The sequence below is a fragment of the Tinamus guttatus genome, unplaced genomic scaffold (genome assembly GCF_059628265.1).
Source record: "Tinamus guttatus ecotype Peru unplaced genomic scaffold, ASM5962826v1 Tinamus_guttatus_pri_ptg000510l, whole genome shotgun sequence".
NCBI classification, from domain to species: domain Eukaryota; kingdom Metazoa; phylum Chordata; class Aves; order Tinamiformes; family Tinamidae; genus Tinamus; species Tinamus guttatus.
This window is the reverse complement of record NW_028289044.1, coordinates 2324405-2345103: the sequence shown is the minus strand read 5'-3', so window position 1 is coordinate 2345103 and position 20699 is coordinate 2324405. Positions and strand designations below refer to the sequence as shown.

General features: G+C 38.8%; 1 protein-coding gene across 2 annotated transcripts in view; it reads left to right on the top strand.

Moving 5' to 3' along the window:
• The window catches only part of MATN2 (matrilin 2), a 59344-nt gene that overhangs the window by 36292 nt on the left and 2353 nt on the right, over positions 1-20699 (top strand). The window contains exons 7-26 of one of the 2 annotated variants that reach the window (XM_088533622.1): positions 2449-2571; positions 4653-4775; positions 5533-5655; positions 5786-5908; positions 6258-6380; positions 6475-6597; positions 6812-6934; positions 9929-10051; positions 10146-10268; positions 10361-10483; positions 10668-10790; positions 10978-11100; positions 11309-11431; positions 11568-11690; positions 11849-11971; positions 14885-15298; positions 17014-17160; positions 19280-19351; positions 19894-20001; positions 20248-20343. In XM_088533622.1, coding sequence (XP_088389748.1) covers positions 2449-2571; positions 4653-4775; positions 5533-5655; positions 5786-5908; positions 6258-6380; positions 6475-6597; positions 6812-6934; positions 9929-10051; positions 10146-10268; positions 10361-10483; positions 10668-10790; positions 10978-11100; positions 11309-11431; positions 11568-11690; positions 11849-11971; positions 14885-15298; positions 17014-17160; positions 19280-19351; positions 19894-20001; positions 20248-20343 — 2682 coding nt within the window. The remainder of the gene's footprint in view (positions 1-2448; positions 2572-4652; positions 4776-5532; positions 5656-5785; positions 5909-6257; positions 6381-6474; positions 6598-6811; positions 6935-9928; positions 10052-10145; positions 10269-10360; positions 10484-10667; positions 10791-10977; positions 11101-11308; positions 11432-11567; positions 11691-11848; positions 11972-14884; positions 15299-17013; positions 17161-19279; positions 19352-19893; positions 20002-20247; positions 20344-20699) is intronic. The other variant, XM_088533621.1, reaches the window with a different exon arrangement.

Here is a 20699-nt window from a genome sequence, read left to right as displayed (position 1 = left end):
TGAACATGAATGTGTTAACACTGAAAAGTCACTTGTATGCAAATCATCCTGGAGACGCTCTAGGACATGCCGGCAAAACGTGCAGAACTGAGTGTTCCTCATAAACTGCAGCAACTAGTTACTGTAGCGGGGTGAGGTGTGAAAGGGAGAGAACTCTCCCGGATCCCTTTTGAGCTCTCCCTGGGCTATGTAAATCTGTGGTACTGCAAAGTCTACCAAGAGCCAGTACTAGTGAAGTAATGCTCGAGTCAGATCCCTTACCAGTAGAGAAGCAATGCATCATCTTCCATAATTCAAGTAACTGGAAACATGTATTCTGCCAAGGTGTCTAGCATAAAGGCAGTGCTTGCTGTTAAAACATCTGCACCGTTGCTACATGCTATTTAAACTAATACTACAAACCTAATACTAATGTTGATGTGTACAGACTTCCTCCATCCATATGGTTATGCTGGTGGTGATTGTCTGATAAAATGCCCTCCTTGATGTGGATGTTGCTAAGGGCAAGACCAATGTTCTACCAGAAACGCCCAACAAAATTGTCCACTTGGAGTCATCCAGTTTTCAGAAGACACTTACTCCCAGAGAGCCATTTTGCATTCTTAACACACTACCTAAGTACTGGTTGCATTTTTCCCTGATATACTTTTAACAAGGTAGTACTCAGTTAGCAAAATTAGGAAAGTAGATAGTTCAAGGATAATGGTTCTTTTAATAAACCATTGCTGATAAAGCAATACTTAAGGAAATATGGTTATATTTTTTATATGTTGATTACACAATTATTTGGTTTGATCTTTTTAGGAAGAAAGGACTCATCACTTTCTAACAATTAGATGTTTTGGGCTATCACAAATTGAATTGTTTTTAAAAACATTCCACAATACTAGTTACTTTAGAAAATACATCCTCTTTCCCTTCCTGTCCTTTCCTCTACCCTTTTATCTTCCCTTCCCTCTTACAATGATTTTTACATATACATATATTAAATGATTAAATTAAATTTATAGTTATAATAGTTTCTGAAACCTGGCACTTAGCAGCTTTCTGGCTCTTCCATTCCTTGAAATATTATATGTGAGAACCTGAAGTATTTAAATGTTAAATTCACGTTTGTATAGGTGTTCATAAAAGATGGTGCCAAATTGCAGATGGAATTTTTCAGAAAGGATAACTTTTTAAAAAAAACATTTTCCCCTTTTTTCCACTTTCTTGTGCTCTGAGAAGTTACACAAGTCTTTGTGATGAAGTAAACTCATGGAAAAAGGAGGCTGTTCCAGCTGGAACTTGCTTTAACTAATAAGAACTTCAATCTCAGCTTCAATTGTTCAAGCCAACGTTATCTCTAATTACATATCTGGATGAAATCCTGCAAACTCATTACCTAGTTAAGCAAACTAATAAATAAATAACATTATTTAAAGCTAAGATACTTTATTATTATTAACTATAGAAACTTTTGGGGGGGATGTAAACAAATAGCTACAGACATGTCTGCTTGCATCTGTAAATAATTTGCAAATAGGGACATATGAGGCTCTGTTTGTATCTGAGGGCACTCCAGTAACTTCAGTCAAGTTAAGCTAAAGTGATTTGGTCCTGTGTAACTAAAAATAGCTGTTAAAAAGTCAGCAATAAAATGTTACAAGGAAGCTCAGTGTAAAGCTTTTTTTCCTAAGATGTGCTTTTCCTATACTTCCAGAGTCAGCAGATTACACAGTACATTCACAAGTGCACGTATCTTGCCTGACTGCTTTGCTATCCCTTGTACGAGACAGAAGACAGATTTTAAACCCAAATTCAACTCCCTTTCTCTCTCTTTCATACAAACTGCCGCATACAAACATTCAAAAAATACTCCATTTTACTTGGAAGAGGAAGTATTCTCCTCAGAAAACCAAAGAAAAGGAACATATTAAGACACTCTTCACGCTCATAACCTGTATCTGTCCGCTGCCAGACTTTAACTAATAGCCCATGTGAATGGGATAAAGTTCTGAACTGGTGATTTTTTTTATCCTGTTAGAAAAGAATTCACTGTTTATGGAATAATCTGACGTTTAGGAAATTACAGAAGTTACTAATATTCCCCCTTTCACTCTCAGGAAGAGATCAAAAGACAGTCTTGCCTTTGAGAAAGCCTGATTGGGGAGGGAGATGGATGAAGCAGAACCTCAGGGTTCTGCCTTTGCCCTGTGTTGTGGCTGTGGGCAAGGGAAGCCTGGCTTCATCGGGTGTGTTATTTGTTAAGTGGGGTTGCTGCAGTCATTTCACGGAGCTGTGGTTAGTTAACGAACACTATTCAAGTAGATGGGCACAGGACAGAAACGCAGAGCTGTGCTCATCTTTTCCCCTTGTCTGTAAAGACTTGGTTTGCTGACTGCAGTGTTGCTGTGTGTGCCTAAGTCTCTAACGTGGTTTTTTTCAACTATTGACACAAACTGATAGGAGTGGACCACTGTGCTGAAAGCAATCATGGCTGTGAGCAGTTGTGCCTAAATACCGGTGACTCTTATGTCTGTCAGTGCTCCGAAGGGTTTGTCATCAATGAGGACCTAAAAACCTGCACACGTAAGTCTTGTGAGAGCCCCTTCATCTCAGCTCAGCTGGGAAGGACTTCTGTCTTCATACAAGGACAGGCCTTCAATTTATTCTTAAATACTGCATTTCAGAAGTACCTCGTTAAGGATTTGAAAGCAGACATGTGGAGAAAAATGTATTGGGGTGGACTTGGAAAAAATGTTTAGAGAAATCCTAGCATTTTCAGAAAAGGTTTGAAAGACCTATCCATCCTCAGGTGGTGAGGACAGTTTTTTTGTGTGGCATCTGTGTCTGCCAAACAGGTCATCTGACAGCGGTGTTCCCCAAAATACTGCATGTCGTCTGGGGAAGGAGGAGGAGGGGGGTACTGCACTGGCTTTACAGTTTGCCCTGGAGTCGTTAATGCATTAATAAACGTTGTCCTGGCATCTCTCCATCCTTTGTAAAATGATCACTGAGAATCACTGCAGTTTTTCAAATAGCCAAATGCCCTGCTTTCCAGGAAAAATACATCCAGAAGAGTGAATAGGAATGTGTATATTTTGCCTCTTGAGTTTTCTTGGGCTGGTCCCTTCAGATGAGAGGGTTTGGGCCATAGATTTCAGAGGTGATATTATCTCTCGAGTTTTTAAGTCTTGCAGCAGCTCCAGTGTTTGCTGGTTTTCTTGCCCTTCAGCAACACAGTTTCAACAGGAATCAAACTGCAACTGCTCAGGCACAAATATGATGTAAGGAAGAGTGAGGCGAATTAGGGAAAACAGTTTGTTTTTTCCTTTGTCCTATCCTTTTTAGCCTCACCTAAAATCTTGTCAGACTTTGCTCTGTCTGTTACTGCCACTCTCTGAAGAGGAGTGAACAGGAATCTCTGCAAGAGCAGAGCTCCCATATTGCATGTGTAACAGGGATTGGGGCTATTTAAAACACTTTCTCTGAACATTTATCTAAGCAAACCACTGGAAATCCATAAACTACCAAACATTTTTTTTGAAAATTTTATCAGCTTGCAAATGGAAAGATCCATTTCCTTTGCAGTAAAAATAGTCCTGTTTTTTCACTGACTGATTTTCTTCAGTCTAGATGGAGATACATACGCAGCATTAAAACTGCTGTGCCTTCTGGAATGCCTCTGTGCAATGAAATCCATCCCCAGGGAGCTGCTCCCCTTCTTGCCAATGTACTCCTCTCCTCCCTTTAGGAGGAACTTCCCCTTAGGAAAAGGATTTATTCAGTTCCTCAGCTCCAGTTTTCTAGACCATCATGAAGAGAGTTTTGGCACTTGGATGTCCTGGATGAGCAGTTGAATGGAAGGGATTAACACTTAATACATGCTACTGCTAATGAGAGAACATGTGGGGAATCACAATTCTGGTGTCATATAACCAGGCACAAGTATCTTAAGGTGCCTGTGGGAACATCTGAGTGATAAATTGATTTTTGCTCTGACAACTAATTACGTAAAGATGAGTGGAGCTCTGTGTGCAGCCAATAGACAGTAGTGAGTGCTGCTTGCAGAATACCAGGGATCTGCATTTTTGTAGCACAGAGAATAAATCATTAGGAAATTTGAGATGAAAAATGGACCATATGTGACCACATTTGTCATTTTCAATTTTCTGCAAAAGCTTGCAAAGTCCAAGCCAAAACCAAGGGAGGTCCCTGAGAGCTTTCTGCTTGCTGCCGCAGTGGCTGGGTCAGGCACACAAGTGAGTTCTGGGATCTACCACATTCCTATCAAACCATTTAGAGACTTTATCTAGAGAAGAATGTGTACAAGGTAGCTTTTCTGGCCTCGGCATTGCCTATTATATACAATTATTTCTAAACAGAGTTTTAATTCAGTTTGCAAGTCTGGAGACATGAGGGTTCTGCTGAACTCTGTTAACGTGGGAAAGTAAGTTTGCTCCACTCCACCTACAGCAGGCAACACAACGCGTAGCACAAGGTCCTCTTCCGTTTTACTCAAGGTATATATATGTTAGCTGATAAGGAACTGATTTATTGCTCAATCAACATGTTTATATTAACTTTCATACATGACATGCAAATACTAGAGTTAAAGGATATTGATTCATTCATTCCTATTTTTTTAATAAATCCAATTACTTCTGCAGGAGTTGACTATTGTGCTCTGAGTGATCATGGCTGTGAACATTTGTGTGTAAATGGTGACAGATCTTACACTTGTCAGTGTTTTGAAGGCTACAGGCTTCGTAATGATGGGAAAACATGTAAACGTAAGTTATTATTCAGCAAGTCAGTGTTATATTTTTGGTGAACACATAGAAGAAACCTATCAGGGTAGGATTTCATTGCCTAAACATTGCAGTCCAGTGTCATTTTAAATGCTCCGGGATTCCAGAAGCTCGCAGTTCCCTTTGGTGCTGTATTTACCAGGAGTACGTCAATGCCTTGGAGACTCTAGGGCTTCTAAAGTAACAGTGGGTGCCTACTTTAATATACCTGAATCACTCCCTAAATGCCTGTGCCATGTAAATAACAGCTCTCAGATTGGACTGTTGTGGATCCAAAGCTGTTTAACTCAGATTTACATGCTTGTATTGGACAACTGTAGTTTACAGGGGAATGATAAACACCTACAAAATTTAACTCCAGGGGAAGATGCATGACTATTTCATTCCTGAGGATTAAAGAATCATTCCTGAAGACAAAAAGACGATTGTGGAAAGAACTATTTCTCATCAGGTTTGCTTGAAATGTAGATGTGCCGTTTAGCTGCCTTTGTAAATCTCTGTAGCTCACTAATCTGCCTATTAGGGGCACATGAAATACTATAAATTCTGTAATCTGAACACTAAATTTTTGCCTAGCACCAACATTGCAAATTGGTAGAAAGATGACGATATATCTTCTTTTGGTTCCAATAAAAACTGCTACAAAAAAAAAAAAGAAGAGTTAGTAAGTGAGAATTGTAAGACTTTGCACATTCTGCCCTCATCTAACACAAAATTTTATCTTCTAAACTATTCTCAGGTAAAAATATCTGCAAATCAGTCAATCATGGCTGTGAACATCTCTGTGTCAGTGCTAACAATTCCTATACCTGCAAGTGTCATGAGGGATTCACACTGAGAGAGGATGGGAAGACATGCAGAAGTGAGTGGTCTCTGTTGAACATGTTTCTATGTGCATCAGGCAAGGGGGGAAAATGAGGTTGTTATGTCTCACTGCAGAAACATCCTTATGAAATCCACATTTGTGAATATGTTTTCAAAATCATTCACAGGCCGGGACATCTGCAGATCGGTCCACCATGGCTGCGAGCATATCTGTGTTAACAAAGACGACTCGTACGTTTGCGAGTGTCACGAGGGCTTCCTGCTCAGAGAGGATGGGAAAACATGCCGCAGTACGTGCTGTAATAATTACTGGTAATCCTTCATCTGCAGTAGGTACATTTGTGGAAGTGTTTAACCAACCACGCTCTCATAGTTTACTATCATAATACGGGAGTAGTGCTATTATACCTTCTGGAATCCAGTGAGAGACTCTGTGAACAGAAATAGTTTATTTTAGTTGACAAACTGTTATGACCAGGAACAAAAACCACAAGGTACCATGTGCTAAAATTTGCTGCCTAAGTTGTTGGTCATTTTTTTCTAATGATATCAGTTGACCTAATAAAAATAATTATTTCTCCCTGTATAATATGTGCATTTGTACATGTGCTTTAACCAAACACTCTTAACTGTTCTCAGATAAAGATATTTGCAGTTCTGTTGACCATGGCTGTGAACACATTTGTGTGAACACTGATGAGTCATACATCTGTCGATGTTATGAGGGGTATGCACTGAGACAAGATGGAAAAACATGCAGAAGTAAGTATATTTAATCTTTAATATAAGCTTTCCTGTATAATCTATGTTTTCGTGGACTTGTTTTGACCACTGGCACTCTTATTTTTTTTTCCAGATAAAGATGTTTGCAATTCTGTTGATCATGGCTGTCAGCATGTTTGTGTGAATACTGATAATTCATACATTTGCCAGTGCTATGAGGGTTTCATACTGAGGGAAGATAAGAAAACATGTAAAAGTAAGTTATTTGATGCTTCTGCATATTTTGCAGTTAGAGCTCTACTAAAGAAACATTCTGTTCGAGATGGGTCTTCTGATTTGTAATTTCCACAGGTAAAAATAAGGAGAAATTCTTTATTTCATTAGGAACTTAACACTTTTAATCTTATTGTTTTTAATCTTTAAATGTTCTGTTAGTCAAATATAATAAACAACATCTAAATTGCTCCTAGATAAAGACATCTGCAAATCAATCAATCATGGCTGTGAACATCTTTGTGTTAATAATGATGATTCATACACTTGCCAATGCCGTGATGGATTTGTTCTGAGGCGAGATGGGAAAACGTGCCGAAGTAAGTAGCTTATCTGCATAAGCTAAGAAAGAAGAAATTTCATTTCCCTTTTTTTTTTTGATTAGGGAATTATTCACAGGTTCACAATGCTCAGGACAGAATATTGTCCTCTACAGATCAAAAGTTTTCTATGAGTTAATTATTGCTTGAATTAAAGATATATTTTAGAAAATGAGCCAATTTTAAGTTTAGAATGTAGTTTTTAGAGGTGAACTTCCCTTCTTGACTGTCTGGCTTTAATCTTGAGCACTGAATGTAGCTGTTTTTTACTTTGATGGGTTGCAGTTCTAATTGCCCTGTGTTTGTCTGTGTTTACTCATATAGACCATGACTTGGCTCTTAACCTGTTCTTTAGTAAACAACAAGTAGAAGAAATTCATCCAGGTTATTTAATGTTTTCCAGTCCTTTCATAAGTCTTTCTTGCTCTCCTAAATGTCCATCAGTTTTCAGTCTTATTTGAACTTACATTTTTTGTATGAACAAAGATGGCATTGCTCCATGGAACCCATCTATTCGTGTTATCTACCCTGATGCATAAGCTGTTTAATACAGACAGTCACACAGGTGTCCCACCTGCTGTACAGCCTTCATTCTTTGTTTCTAGATGTATAAATTTACTTTTGGCTATTTTTAAATACATATGGTTTGCCAGTACCCAATTTGCAGACTGGTTTATGCACTGTGCATCAGTGACTACTCTATTTTTATTTATTTATTTATTTTATTTGTTTACCTCTGAAAATTGGGGTAACATACATGCTTTATCACTGATTATATTTTCTTCTGTGTTGTTAATAAAAATGTGAAGTATTAGAGGAGCAGGGCAAATTCATAGAAACAAAGCCATGTGACAATTCCCCATCTACAGTTTATTCTCAAGACCTCCCTGCTCCATGGTAACCCATTTAATGTAGCTGTTCACATAATCAAAATCAATACCAAGACTGATGGCTTACTGAAGTCTTCATTATATGAAAGGCATGAGCTTTATGAATCAGTCTTATAATCAACTAAAAAAGACACTGATTTAGTTTTCCAGGATCTCTTTTATCCACAATCTGAAGTTGATTGATACTAATTTACTTTCTTTCATTTTGTCTAAATCAAGTTGCACATTATCTATACCAGTATTTAATGCAGATCAGTGTCAAACTGATAGTCTTATAATGAACTAATTGTCCTTTACAAACAACAGCAGTTTGTGTGTGTGTGTGTGTGTGTGTGTGTGCGTGTGCGCACACGCATTTACATGTCCTGGAGATGGAAACTCCTCAGTGTTTTGGAGTTTCCCCTGAGTTCTAGCAGTTTCTGAAGAGTTACACTAAGCGTCCAAAGAGCTCTTAAGCCAACTTTTTTACAGCTTTTGGCTCCAAGTTACCTGGAATCGCTGATTTTAAAATGTGTGTCTTCAGTAAGTTTTACATGGCCTACTGCTCCGCTGATGTAACTTCATTTCAGTAGGATCAGTAGCATATTTCATAAATTCAGATCTGAATGTACTAAGTGTTTTTACCTTTTCTGTGTTGGCAGAAATTGGCAATTGTGCCATCTCTAGCTACTAATTAATCATATTGTTAGAATATTTTTGTACCTAATACCTTAAAACAATTCACTCGTGCTATCATTGAATTTGTTGGCCATGCATTTCCCTTGTCCTTTATCTCAGTATTTCAGCATTTCCAATTCCTAATATTTTAATTTAGAGTAAATATTGTGGGGTTTTTTTTCTTTCTATCATTCATTATATTCTTATTTTTATAGTTGTTTTCATTTTCACTTTCTAAACTATAGCATTGGGTTTAGGGAGGGTAGCTAGTAAAATAGCCTTAAATGGTGCAATCATCATTCACTTTTTAAAAATTATTTCGCTTCCCCCACCAAAATGCTTCAGCTCATATTTACTTTCAGCTATGTTACTTTTTCAGTAATATCCATGTAAGTTTCTGTTTCGGATTTGATTGTCTGTCAGCAATAACTGTGTCTGAGTTATGGCTGTGTATTAACTGGTAGTCATTTTTAATTACAGGATCATTTTGTTTTTTGTCTGTTAGAATGGGATGTAGTTTAGATTTGTGATGTCTTGAATGTAATGCTTGTTGAGGAAGAAAATTGTCCTCTGTAGTATTTTTAGGAACTTTTCTATCGAACAATAATCAACATGAGACCTTCAGGTAATATACCTGAGGCTGAAGTTCTTGTGAAAATACTAGTTTTTCTTCCCTACACATCTTAATTAGGTATTTTGCTCAAGAGCCAATACAAACTTGGCAGTCAGTGGCACACACTGTTGACATGAAGAAGTATTTCTCCATTAGCAACTGCAAATACTTCCTTTTACGTTGTGTAAATGTAAAACATTGACAAATGACATACATAAAGAAACAGGTGATGGTGACATACAACTCTACTTCCTCCTACATTTTATCTAGTTTTATCTAGCTTTGTACTATGATATCCTTAAATAGGTTATCATCAATTGATTTAACATTGCACTCAAACCAAACACACTATCAATATTCAACAATGCCAGTTAGATTTTATTTATCCTCTTGACTGAGTAGTTCCTATTCTTGCTTTTTTATACATCTTTGGCATTGATCTAAGAGTCTTAATGAATTTGCTTGTCTTATGTCCAGCGCTGTTTTTGCTTCCTTTTGTTTTTATAACCATGAATTTGTGCTTAATGACTGTGCTAAATTATTCCCTCCTTTCACCTTCTATTACTGCTATTAACATAATGTCTTAGACTAGTCAGATTGATCCTAAAGTGAGTTATTGTCAGTGGGAGGCCATCTAAACCACGCGATTCCTTCAGTTCAGATGGTGATGAACTCATGTTCCGTATAAGCTAAACTATCATTTGACTCGCCAGGAATTTGCCTTCTGTTTGCAGCCCCCATCTTTCTTTGTTCGTGGGATTATCCCTGCTGTCTTTGCACTTAATAAAATGTTTAACTAGCAAACAACATTCAATATTATCTACCTCTTCTCAGGCAAGGATATTTGCAGATCAGTCAACCATGGCTGCGAACATGCCTGTGTTAATGCTGGTGATTCGTTTGTTTGTAAGTGTCGGGAGGGTTTCCTGCTAAAAGAAGATGGAAAAACATGCAAAAGTAAGTAGCTTGGTATTTATTGGCATACTTTTGATCTGTTGCTCATGCAAGTGTAGAGATGTATTGACCATCAAGAACTGTCATCTGTCCTCAGATAAAGATCTTTGCAAATCAGTCAACCATGGGTGTGAGCATGTTTGTGTTAATACTGATGATTCATATATCTGCAAATGCCATGATGGATTCCTACTGAGAGGAGATGGGAAAACCTGCAAAAGTAAGTAGCATGAGAGCTTAATTTGATTAGCTGCACATATAATCAAGGTCTCTCTGCTGATATGTTTTGACTGCCAACTCTTTTGTTTGCAGTCAAAGATGTTTGCAATTCAATCAACCATGGCTGTGAGCAAATTTGTGTTAATACTGATGATTCCTACATCTGCAAGTGCCATGAGGAATTTATACTAAGGGAAGATGGGAGGACATGTAGATGTGAGTAACCTGATCTATTAAAAAAAGAGTATGTTTTTATACTAGGTTTGTTAAGTGCGAAGCTGTGAGTGCTTGCGCATCTGCGCAGTCACCTGTTTTTTTTTGAACTATTCAAGATGGTTAACAAAAGAGATCATCACTGCCTAAAATGTCTCATCTAAGTAACTCTGTATACTCTTATCAGATAAAGATGTCTGCAATGCAATTGACCACGGCTGTGAGCACATTTGTGTGAATACTGATGATTCCTACATCTGCAGATGTCATGAGGATTTTATGCTGAGGGAAGACAGGAAGACATGTAGATGTGAGTAGCTGATCTGTTAAAAAAGAGCATGTTTTTATATGACACTTGTTATGTGTTGTTGAAGCTGTGAGTGCTTGCACATCTGTACGTTCATCTGCTTTTTTGTCCAACAATTTGAGATGCTTAATAAAGGGCGTTATTACTCGCTAAGTTTCCCCACCTAACAAATTCTATCCATTCTTCTCAGATAAAGATGTCTGCAACTCAATTGACCATGGCTGTGAACATATTTGTGTGAATACTGATGATTCCTACATCTGTAAGTGTCATGATGAATTCATACTGAAGGAAGATGGGAAAACTTGCAGAAGTGAGTTGTTTATTTTTTACTATATGCTTTCTACTTTCTGATCTCCTAGTAAAACACACTATGCAACAGTAGCATGTTATTTGTGTCTTTAACGTATATTTATCTTCATGGAAATAAGATCTTTTGTGGAAGATTATTGCTATAATTTTTACAGTTTGTGTGTTGTTTTCATGACCAACTATGTTAAAATCGTTTTCATTATTTCCAGGTAAAAATATCTGCAAAACATTCAACCATGGTTGTGAACATGTCTGTGTTCCAGCTGGTGATTCATACACTTGCCAGTGCCATGAGGGATTTATTTTGAGGCAAGACAGGAAAACATGCAGGAGTGAGTAGATTGAACTTTTATGGGGAAGATGTGTTTTCAGTCACAAAAAAAAGATAACAGACTCAAAGCCTGTCCGTGGCAGCAGTTTCGCATTTGAGAAACAATCTAACAAGGAAATTCTCTTAACAATTCTCAGATAAAGACCTGTGTAAATCCATTGACCATGGCTGTGAACACGTGTGCGTTAATACTAACAGTTCATACAGCTGTCAGTGCCATGAGGGCTTTGTCCTGAGACAAGATGGAAAAACATGTCGTAGTAAGTAACTGCTCTGATTCTCTCCTCTGGCAACACTACATTAAAGAACAAAGATGTTCAATTTCTTTGTCACACACACTTCAAATACCATGTCTATAGTCTTTGAATTTATAAATTTTTTAAATAGAATACTCCATAAATGCTTCAATTATTCTTAGGTAAAGATGTCTGCAAATCAGTTGCCCATGGCTGTGAACATATTTGCGTTAATAATGATGATTCATACATTTGTAAATGCCAGGAGGGATATGTACTAAAAGAGGATAAGAAAACCTGCAAAAGTAAGTACACTTCATTTATAAAGTATTTGTTTCTTTGATTTTTAAAATTACTTGACCTTGCAATGCCTCACTTCAAAACTGGTGTCATATTTGAAATCCTACAGCATATGTGAGTGCGATGGAAAATGCCTTGAACTATTTAACTTCATGCTCTTGTAAACAAAAACTAATGCAGTGGAACAGTTGTTTTGGTCTATTATGAGATTCAGTAAGAATTCTTTCCAAATATCAGGAAAAAGCCCAGAGTAAACTCTTGTTATTGAGGAATGTGGACTTTAATCAGATTCCTGTAGTGTGAAGCATCTATCCTTTTATGCTTTGTTTTAAAATATCATTAAGTCTATTTTCTTATCTTCTAACATGTGTTATATAGATCACTTTCCAGTTCATTCATCACCGTTAATTCTTGGGGAAGAAACACTTTTTTCTTTTTCTTTCCTCTCTTTTTTTTTAACTGGAACTCAATAAAATCTATTATTCAACAAAATTAGTGCCTTACTTGGGGAGATTTTCATTACTAAAAGAATGGTAACATGCCTATGGCTGATCTCAATCCTAATTAAAAAAGAGAGGTTATGATATTCATATTCCTTGCATTTCCATCACCTCAGTAGGTGTGACACATTTTTTCCTCACATGTCTGCAGAAATAAATTATTGGGCAGTAGTTCTAAAAATGGATTTATTGTCTAAGAACAGTCAAAGATTCATAACTGAACTTCCTTATCCCTGCCCTGACTTGGTAACAAAACTTTTTGGTAACTTCTGCAGTGAAAGCAGAAAGGAATGTGGAAAGAATGTATGATAAGATCTCCTTTGGTAACTTCCACTCTTGGGAGGTATCCAACGATCCCAAATCCTCACACTTACCCCACCAGACAGCCACCTGCAGGATCTATTGCTCTAGTCTGCAATCACTTAGTGATAAGAAAAGATACAGATCTTTCCAGTTAAGTGCAGACCCAGTACAACACACAGACCTTTAGTGAATCTACCACCCCCAGGCAAAGTAGCATCACTGGTTTTTGTAACAGGAGGCAGAGACACAGAGCACTTGCAGGGGTCTTAAGAAATGATCTGGTTCCAGTTAATGTAAGAAGTGATCTAGATCACTCTAGTGAGTGATCTCACTTGAGACAGAATCATAGTGTATATATATATGTATAAATAATTTCTGATAGGTGCTTCAAGTAACCTTTTTCAAAAACTTTCTAATGTCAAGGTAAGATATCAGTGTGCTAAGTAGCCTCCTTGTCTGCTTTCATGATTTCACTTTACTATGTGTGTTTTTTTCTTTTTTTTTGTAATAGCCCATTATCGTTACAGCAGATACCTTTTCTATTCACATGAGAAAAAACGATTTATTGTCATCTTCTTAATAATCCCCTTCTATACTTGGAAGGGTACTATAATGCTTCATATCCATCTTTCTTTTCCTTATGGAAAGAAAAAAAACCTGCTCCTTTCTTCATGCACCGTGCTTTCTAAATTTCTCGTTGGTCTTGCTATGGAATCGAGGACAATACTGAACAGAGCTGCACAGTTCTATCTTGTGTTCTGTTTAGAGCATCCTTACTATATATCCATGAGAAATAAAGAGAGATCAAAGTTAGTTGGTTCAGACAAGCTGACACTAAAAATCTTTTTAAAAAGATAAGGAGTCAAATCTTACATGCCTCAGGTTGGCAAATTCACCCTGGAAATTACTAAAAGATTTGCTTAAGTGACATTGCTTCAAGTAGAGCCGTGAACCTCTGCAGTCAGCCCCTTGCACAGAACTTTGCTTTGTGGAGGCACCCGCTATCCCGAGGCAGCACCTGACAGAACCTGCCTCTTTGCAGATTAGAAGACACTCTCCATTCCCTAAATACCCTAACCTCATCATGGGTGCTGGCTGCCTTTGGATTGCTTTGGATTTCTGCCTGTGTATTTACCAATGGTTATGAGTACTCCAAATTTGCCAGTCTCTCCTGGACTCATTCCCAACTTTCATGGGTAAAACAGCAAAGTTTTTCTTTTCAGCAATGCACAAACTTTCTAATTACAAAATTGTACGAGAGTTATGGATGAAACAATGTACACAAACAATTCTGATCCAAGATATGACAGCTAGTCACCTTCCTAACACTCTCACATACCGTATTTTAGCAGTTTCGCTGCGGCTGAAGGCGTAAGTAAAAAAGACACGTGCATTGTCTGCATCTTGTCCCCAGACTTGAACCTCATCGCAATCTGTAGGGCAGGCTATCCAACCCCCTGCCAGCCCTCCCCAGGTGTCTGGCTTTTGCCTTGCTCTTCCCTGCTGTTCTAAACCCCATTGCTAGGCCTTCGCCCTACTCACATTCAGTGACTCATTTCTTTCACCGCCTTTGCCTTTTGCTACTTTTGCAGTACAAGTGCAGCTCCAATGATTCACATCACCCTCTAAGATGTCTTTCAGTATTGGATATCTACGTAAATGCAAAGATAGCATATTGGCCCACCCCTGGCAGAAAAATGATAGCAACTCTATTTCTATCTATCTATCTATCCTAGCTATATTCTTCAGTTACACAATTCTTCCTACTTAAGTTATTCTTAAAAATAGCTGATTGTTGCAGTGTTTTTAAGTGTTGCATTATTCTACAATGCAAATATGTCTCATTAAGTATCTACTGTAACCATACTTTTATTAAAGTCATGGTCATTGGCATGCTCTTACCTTTTGATATAGACTGTACAGAATATCTTTAAACATGCTGGCGAGGTTGTCGGAGCCAGAAACAAGGTGTTCTGGACACCTCTGAGTTCATACAGTTCCTGACTATCTTGCTCCTATTTTCAGCTTTGTGGAGCTCTTTTCTGTTAGGAACATTGCAGAGTTTGGCAACTGGAGACTCGCACTAGCTAAATAATTGTGCTACTTATTTTACAGGATGCACTGAAGGCCCCATTGACCTGGTGTTTGTGATTGACGGATCGAAAAGTCTTGGAGAGAACAATTTTGAAATTGTAAAACAGTTCGTCTCAGACGTCTTGGATTCACTTGAGATTTCACCCAAAGCTGCTCGGGTCGGTTTGCTTCAGTATTCCACAGAAGTCCGCACAGAGTTTACATTAAGGCAGTTCAGCTCAGTCAAAGACATGAAGAAAGCTGTATCTCAAATGAAGTACATGGAGAGAGGTTCCATGACAGGACTGGCTCTGAAGCACATGCTCGAGAGGAGCTTCACAGAAGCAGAAGGAGCCAGGCCGATTTCAGCTGGCGTCCCTCGAGTCTCCGTCGTGTTCACAGATGGACGAGCCCAAGATGAAGTGTCTGAGTGGGCTACTAGAGCAAAGCAAAACGGTAACTGGAGATGGGTTTGATTCTTTCTAACGGCAAATATTATTAAAAATAAGATGCTGTAGCATGTGCTAACCAAGAGAGAGCTTGTCATAGTATGCTGGGCGTGCTGTAGGACATGACCACTGCAGCAGACCATCATGTCTTGGCTCTTCACAGAAGTCTTAGCTCTGAGGCATGTCATTCCAAGGTCAGAGGATATGAGAAATAAGCAGCAGTGCTGTCTATCCTTCTATGTGCCTTGCCAAATGATAGCTCATCTCAAAATATAATTGAAACCTGGTGATTTTTAATATAAAATATTTCTGGGGCAGAAATCGATCCTCTAGGACAGCTGTACTAAAAATCAGAATCTTCAGCCAAGCTGATTAAAATTTTCCAAAATACTCCAAGAAAAAAGAAGCCTTTTTTCTTTGCAGAACATCTTCTATTTTATGAGGAACTCTATTAAGAACTTGGGATGATGGCTTGAAGCACAGGGAAAGTAGCCAGACTTTAGGAGATCCTGCACTTTTTTTTTAAATCAATTTGGCATAACTATTGTGATCTGATCCATTATTAGTATAGCCCTGATCAGCACTGACATCTCTCCGTAAGGAGAAAACGGAGAACGTGTAAGGATGTGAGCAGGAGTAGTGTGCAAAAGTTGAGAATAGGACGCAACAGAGCTAACGAGCTTGCTGTCACAACAAAATGTTCTTTAAAAGGTTAAAAGCAAACCCAAAGATTTATGGTTAAGTAGCAAGATCTGGAAGCAGAGATGGAAAATTTACGGAACTGAAGGAGGAAAGAAATGAGGCCAACCTTGCCTTCTTGCTGAAGGAAACAGAGCTCTGGATTGCTTTCAGTGGTGTTTGTAACACTACAAGCCAAGTCCATCCCCCGTGTAATTGCACTGTAGGCAACATAGTACTGCTGAATATGAATTTGGCCTTGAATGTTTTATCACTGATATCTCCAAGTCTTTAAAAAGTAACAGACCTCAGCATGACTGGTCCATTCATCAAATTGAATCTGTTTCTGGTAAATGTTTTACATTCCTAGTTAAGTGCAATGGCAGGCATATTCATAATAGAGAGCAAGGAGGTGTTTCAACCAAATGCCAAAGACTTGGAAAATCCTGGTATGTTCTTTGGTGAGAGGGTTAAAGCTGCAATTCAGTAAGGGTGCAGCCACTATTATCTAGTGATGATAGAGAGCTATCAAGCCTGCCCACCCTCTGCTTTATCTGAAACCATCCAGCTGAAAAGTCAGCTTCTGCTCTTGAATCTGAAAAAGACCTTCAGTCACTATGACATAATTGTTAAATTATGAAGGGAATTCTTGCACTTTTTCCTAATATACTGCAATCACAAAAGCAGTTGTGGATACTTTGTAAGCCAGAACTGATGAACTGTTGCATCAGATTGTACGTTCATCAGAAAAAAAGATTTCCAATTACCTGCTCAAAAATGGAATAGTGAAGGTTGCTCTACTTTGTATTTGTTGCTTTAAAAAAAAAAAAAAAAGAAAGACAAGGCGTGTTTCTACACAACTATTAATAACCAGGGCACATTAAACCTGTTCAAACGCTATTTGGGAGATACACAGCACATGCACTTCTTGCACCGTCCCTCACTCTAGATATAAAATGACTAATACACATGTTTTCCCTTTGCAGAAAAACAGGATTTTAAATTGCTGGTGTAATCATTCTGTGCAATTTCTTTTGAATCTAGGTATAATTATCTATGCCGTTGGAATAGGAAAAGCAATTGAGGAAGAACTGCTGGAAATTGCTTCTGAGCCATCACATCTTTTCTATGCTGAGGATTTCACGGCCATGGAGGAGATAAGTGAAAAGCTAAGAGTGCAGATCTGTGAAGGTACCAGTATTTTGCTTTCACTGTGCAGAATAAGAAGAATGAATGCATGTAATTTCCAGGCCTGAAAGAACAGTCAGTTTTATTCATTGTGACTCTGTCATAATATTAGTCACAGCCACTGCAAGACAAAAGTTATTAATTAGGGTAATATTTCTGCCTTTTAGCACATGAGGAATATATAACCTTAATCTGATTCCAAGAAAAGGTACCTAATTTATTTTGCTTAGTTTTCACAAAGTTTGCATAAAATATATACTTAAGGGCCCAGGAGAATCGATTCCCTCCTTTCCCCTTTCTTTTTTGCTACAGTTAGGTCAGCACTGCTCTAAACCCCACCCAGCCAAAGCAGCATGAGCTAGTTCATTGGGAATGTGAAAATAGACAGTGATTTCTAATGTTTTAATGAGAATAAGCAAATGCTCAAGAGAAGTAGCAAAACACTGAGGTGCAACAGAAGGAATAATCAAGAGCTATTGTGCATACCTACAAAACACCAGAATTCATTGCTGTGAATGAAATATGTTCTAAAATATACCAGGAGTTCCAAGTACAAACACTGCATAAGCTCCAGGCTGTGTCCCAAGTGCAGAGCCTGTGTTCCAGAAGGGACCCGTCCTCGCTCCGGCTCAGCCGCCTCTCTCTGGACATTCCCTCCTGAGGCTTTGCAAGGGGAAGGGGAACGGGAGCCGGGCTCAGCCCTGCCCAAGCGGGGAGGAGACACTCACGTACTCCCAGGGCTCAGTGTTACTTGTACTATCAAACTGCTACGTGGAGCAAAATTCAGAAGTGGCACTGAGTAACGCTGGGCATTAGAATTGTACAGAATGGTTTAAATTTCTTTTTCTTCTTTTTTTTTTTTTTTAGAATTTCAGAACTTAATGCAAAAAAAAGTTTTCTATTTTGATGGGCAGTGTACTTCTCTGCCATGCAGATATCTAGGAAGAATCTGAAAAAAAAGAACCTGAGAATGTTTCACAGGTTGCATATCCCTTGTGTTTCCCTTAGTCCTGAGAATTTTCTACCTCCATCTTTGAAATACAAAATACCCTAGTAATAAAAACCCCAGCCTGTTCATTAGCCTTCTTGCTACACAGATGATCTGTTGCTGCCAGCATGTTATTTTAGAAGCTGGGGAGATTCCAGAGCCCAAATTATCTGGTGTAATAATTCTCACTCATTAGCAAGCTGCCGAGCTCTGTGCTGGTAATACATATTTACAGGTACTCACAGGGGTTTTTAGCTGCCACAATTTTCCTGCCACATGAAAAATAAGCAAACCCTGCCCCTTTGTGGCAGTTTCTGAGCTGCTCTCCCAGCTCCCGGCTCCGGCCTCGGGGATGCCCCACACCTGGGAGCTCGGGACTGGCCCAGCCGCTTCCCTCTGGACACTCCGGGGCCGCTCCGCACCCTGCTCCACCGGCCCTTCTGCCTCTAGCACTGTTGTTCAAGGCAGGCAGCTGTTAAATTCATGTTCTTTAGCTCATCTGCACCCCTAAGAGCTTCACGGTTAGCTGAAGGCAGTGTTCATTCTGTTAAAAAAAAAAATCCTTGCGAAACAAAAGCTGTGTTTCTTAAGGAAAATGTGCAGAATACTCATTCAGGTGGTTACACCTACATATGAAATACGTTTCCATCATTTACATGGGTTCTAAAATAATTCCTACCGTACAAAGGCTCATTCATGAATGAGAAACTTGTATTTTTGCTTGCAATTCTAGTGCACCACAAAAATTCTATTGTACTGACTTAAGCGCACTGATTCTGATCAACATTTTCCATTAGAAAGGAGAAAACAGAAGGCAAATAAGAAAATTCTTCCTTTGTATAACAAATTTTCTCTGAAAGGACACAAAGTAGGTTGTCGTAACTTCAAATTTCTTCACTGCTGTTTATCTTATGGAAAAATTCTTATGCAAACCTCAGCTGAAAGGTGAGTTCTGGAGTTTCCACAGACACTGGGCCTCCTCCAGACTGCACAGGTATGAGGCATTCCCCATGTATTATGATAGAGGCACCAGCAGAAGAGGTTACTGGTAAGAAACATCTCCATTCTAGGGAATTAAAGAATTTGTATTGCTCCCTTTATGATTTCATTCCCTTTGGCAATTTTTTCTGCCAGCTTTGCAAGATTCAGCTCACCGGCCAGAGCCACCATCCGGGACACTTCATAAGCCTGATCCAGAGCCTCCAGGTTAGCTCTCCCACAGCTCCTTGCTAAGCTGCCTCTTCCTTCTGCAGACGTCCCTATGGAAGCCTGTGTCCCTCCCCTAGCCAGAAACCCTTCTCCTTTCCATTGCAAATCAACTCAGCGAGTTGCTTTACCCAGAGCAACTTCTGAGAGTTGTTGTACTGAACGCATGGCTGCATGCTCCATTCTCACACCACCCAAATGGATTACCGAAGGGGACACTTGCATTGCAGCACTCTGCTCCAAAGCATGTTCAGCATGTTCAATCACTCCTGTTTCATCCACACTAAAGTGACTGACAGAAACCTTCACAGCTCCCTTTCAGTTCTGCAACCCGCAGCTTAGGCTGTGTTCAGCGTCTGTGCAATTTAACAGCCCTGTTGCTTCACCTCTTCAGCACTAGTCCTGTCCACAAACGATCCTCACTGCAACCAGTGCTCATTACACACTCATTAAGGAGACTCAGTGCATGACAGTGAAAAAAATACTGTATAATCGTAAGTGAAGTAGATTTGACTTTTAGATCTTTTGGGGGTTTCCTACAGGACCTGAATCAGACACAGTAGCCATCATAGATGTCCTTGCCTGTCCCAATTTTGCAGTACACCATAAGTATCTTTTTGAAGACATTCTCACTTATTCAACAATAACAGGTAATCAGGTTATCTTTCTTTAGATAATCCAGACTGCTCTTTGAATATAGACTACAAAGTGTTGTATACTATTTTCCAGTACTCCCAATGTGTTTCCCCTAGCACTCCTTTGGATGTTGACTAGTTTTAAGAACAAGAATCTGTACTAAGCCCCTTCTGCACTTAGACATCCTTGTCATTTCCTCCCCCAGTGTTTTGGATTTATTCAGTATTTTAAGTGTATGCTTGACTGTTTCTGTTTTTCAGCAAAAGCTGCAAAAGATAAAGACCAATGCAAATGTGAAAACCTTGTGACATTCCAGAACTATGCAACCACAGAAGTAAAAAAACTCACCCAGCGATATATCCTTTCAGACTAATTGTTTCTTGTAAACGGGAATAGGCTAAGAGGAAAGATTAATGTAACTCATCAAGCCTAATGTGCCTCCATGACTGCTTTAATGAAGAGCTGAACTACTTAGTAGTGTTAAAACTGGCAGACAGGAAATCCACCTCTCCTTCAGAGAAGGGACAAAAATATTAGTAAGGATCTAAATTTTGAATAAACCATAACGGCAAATACCTTCAGCAATAGCAAAGAAACAAATGATGGAATTCAAGCCTAATATTCTTTGTTTTGGTTGTTTTGCTTCTTGAGATGGTATCCAGACAGCACTTCCTGTCTGCAGGAAACCACCACCTCTTCTCTCCTGAACTGC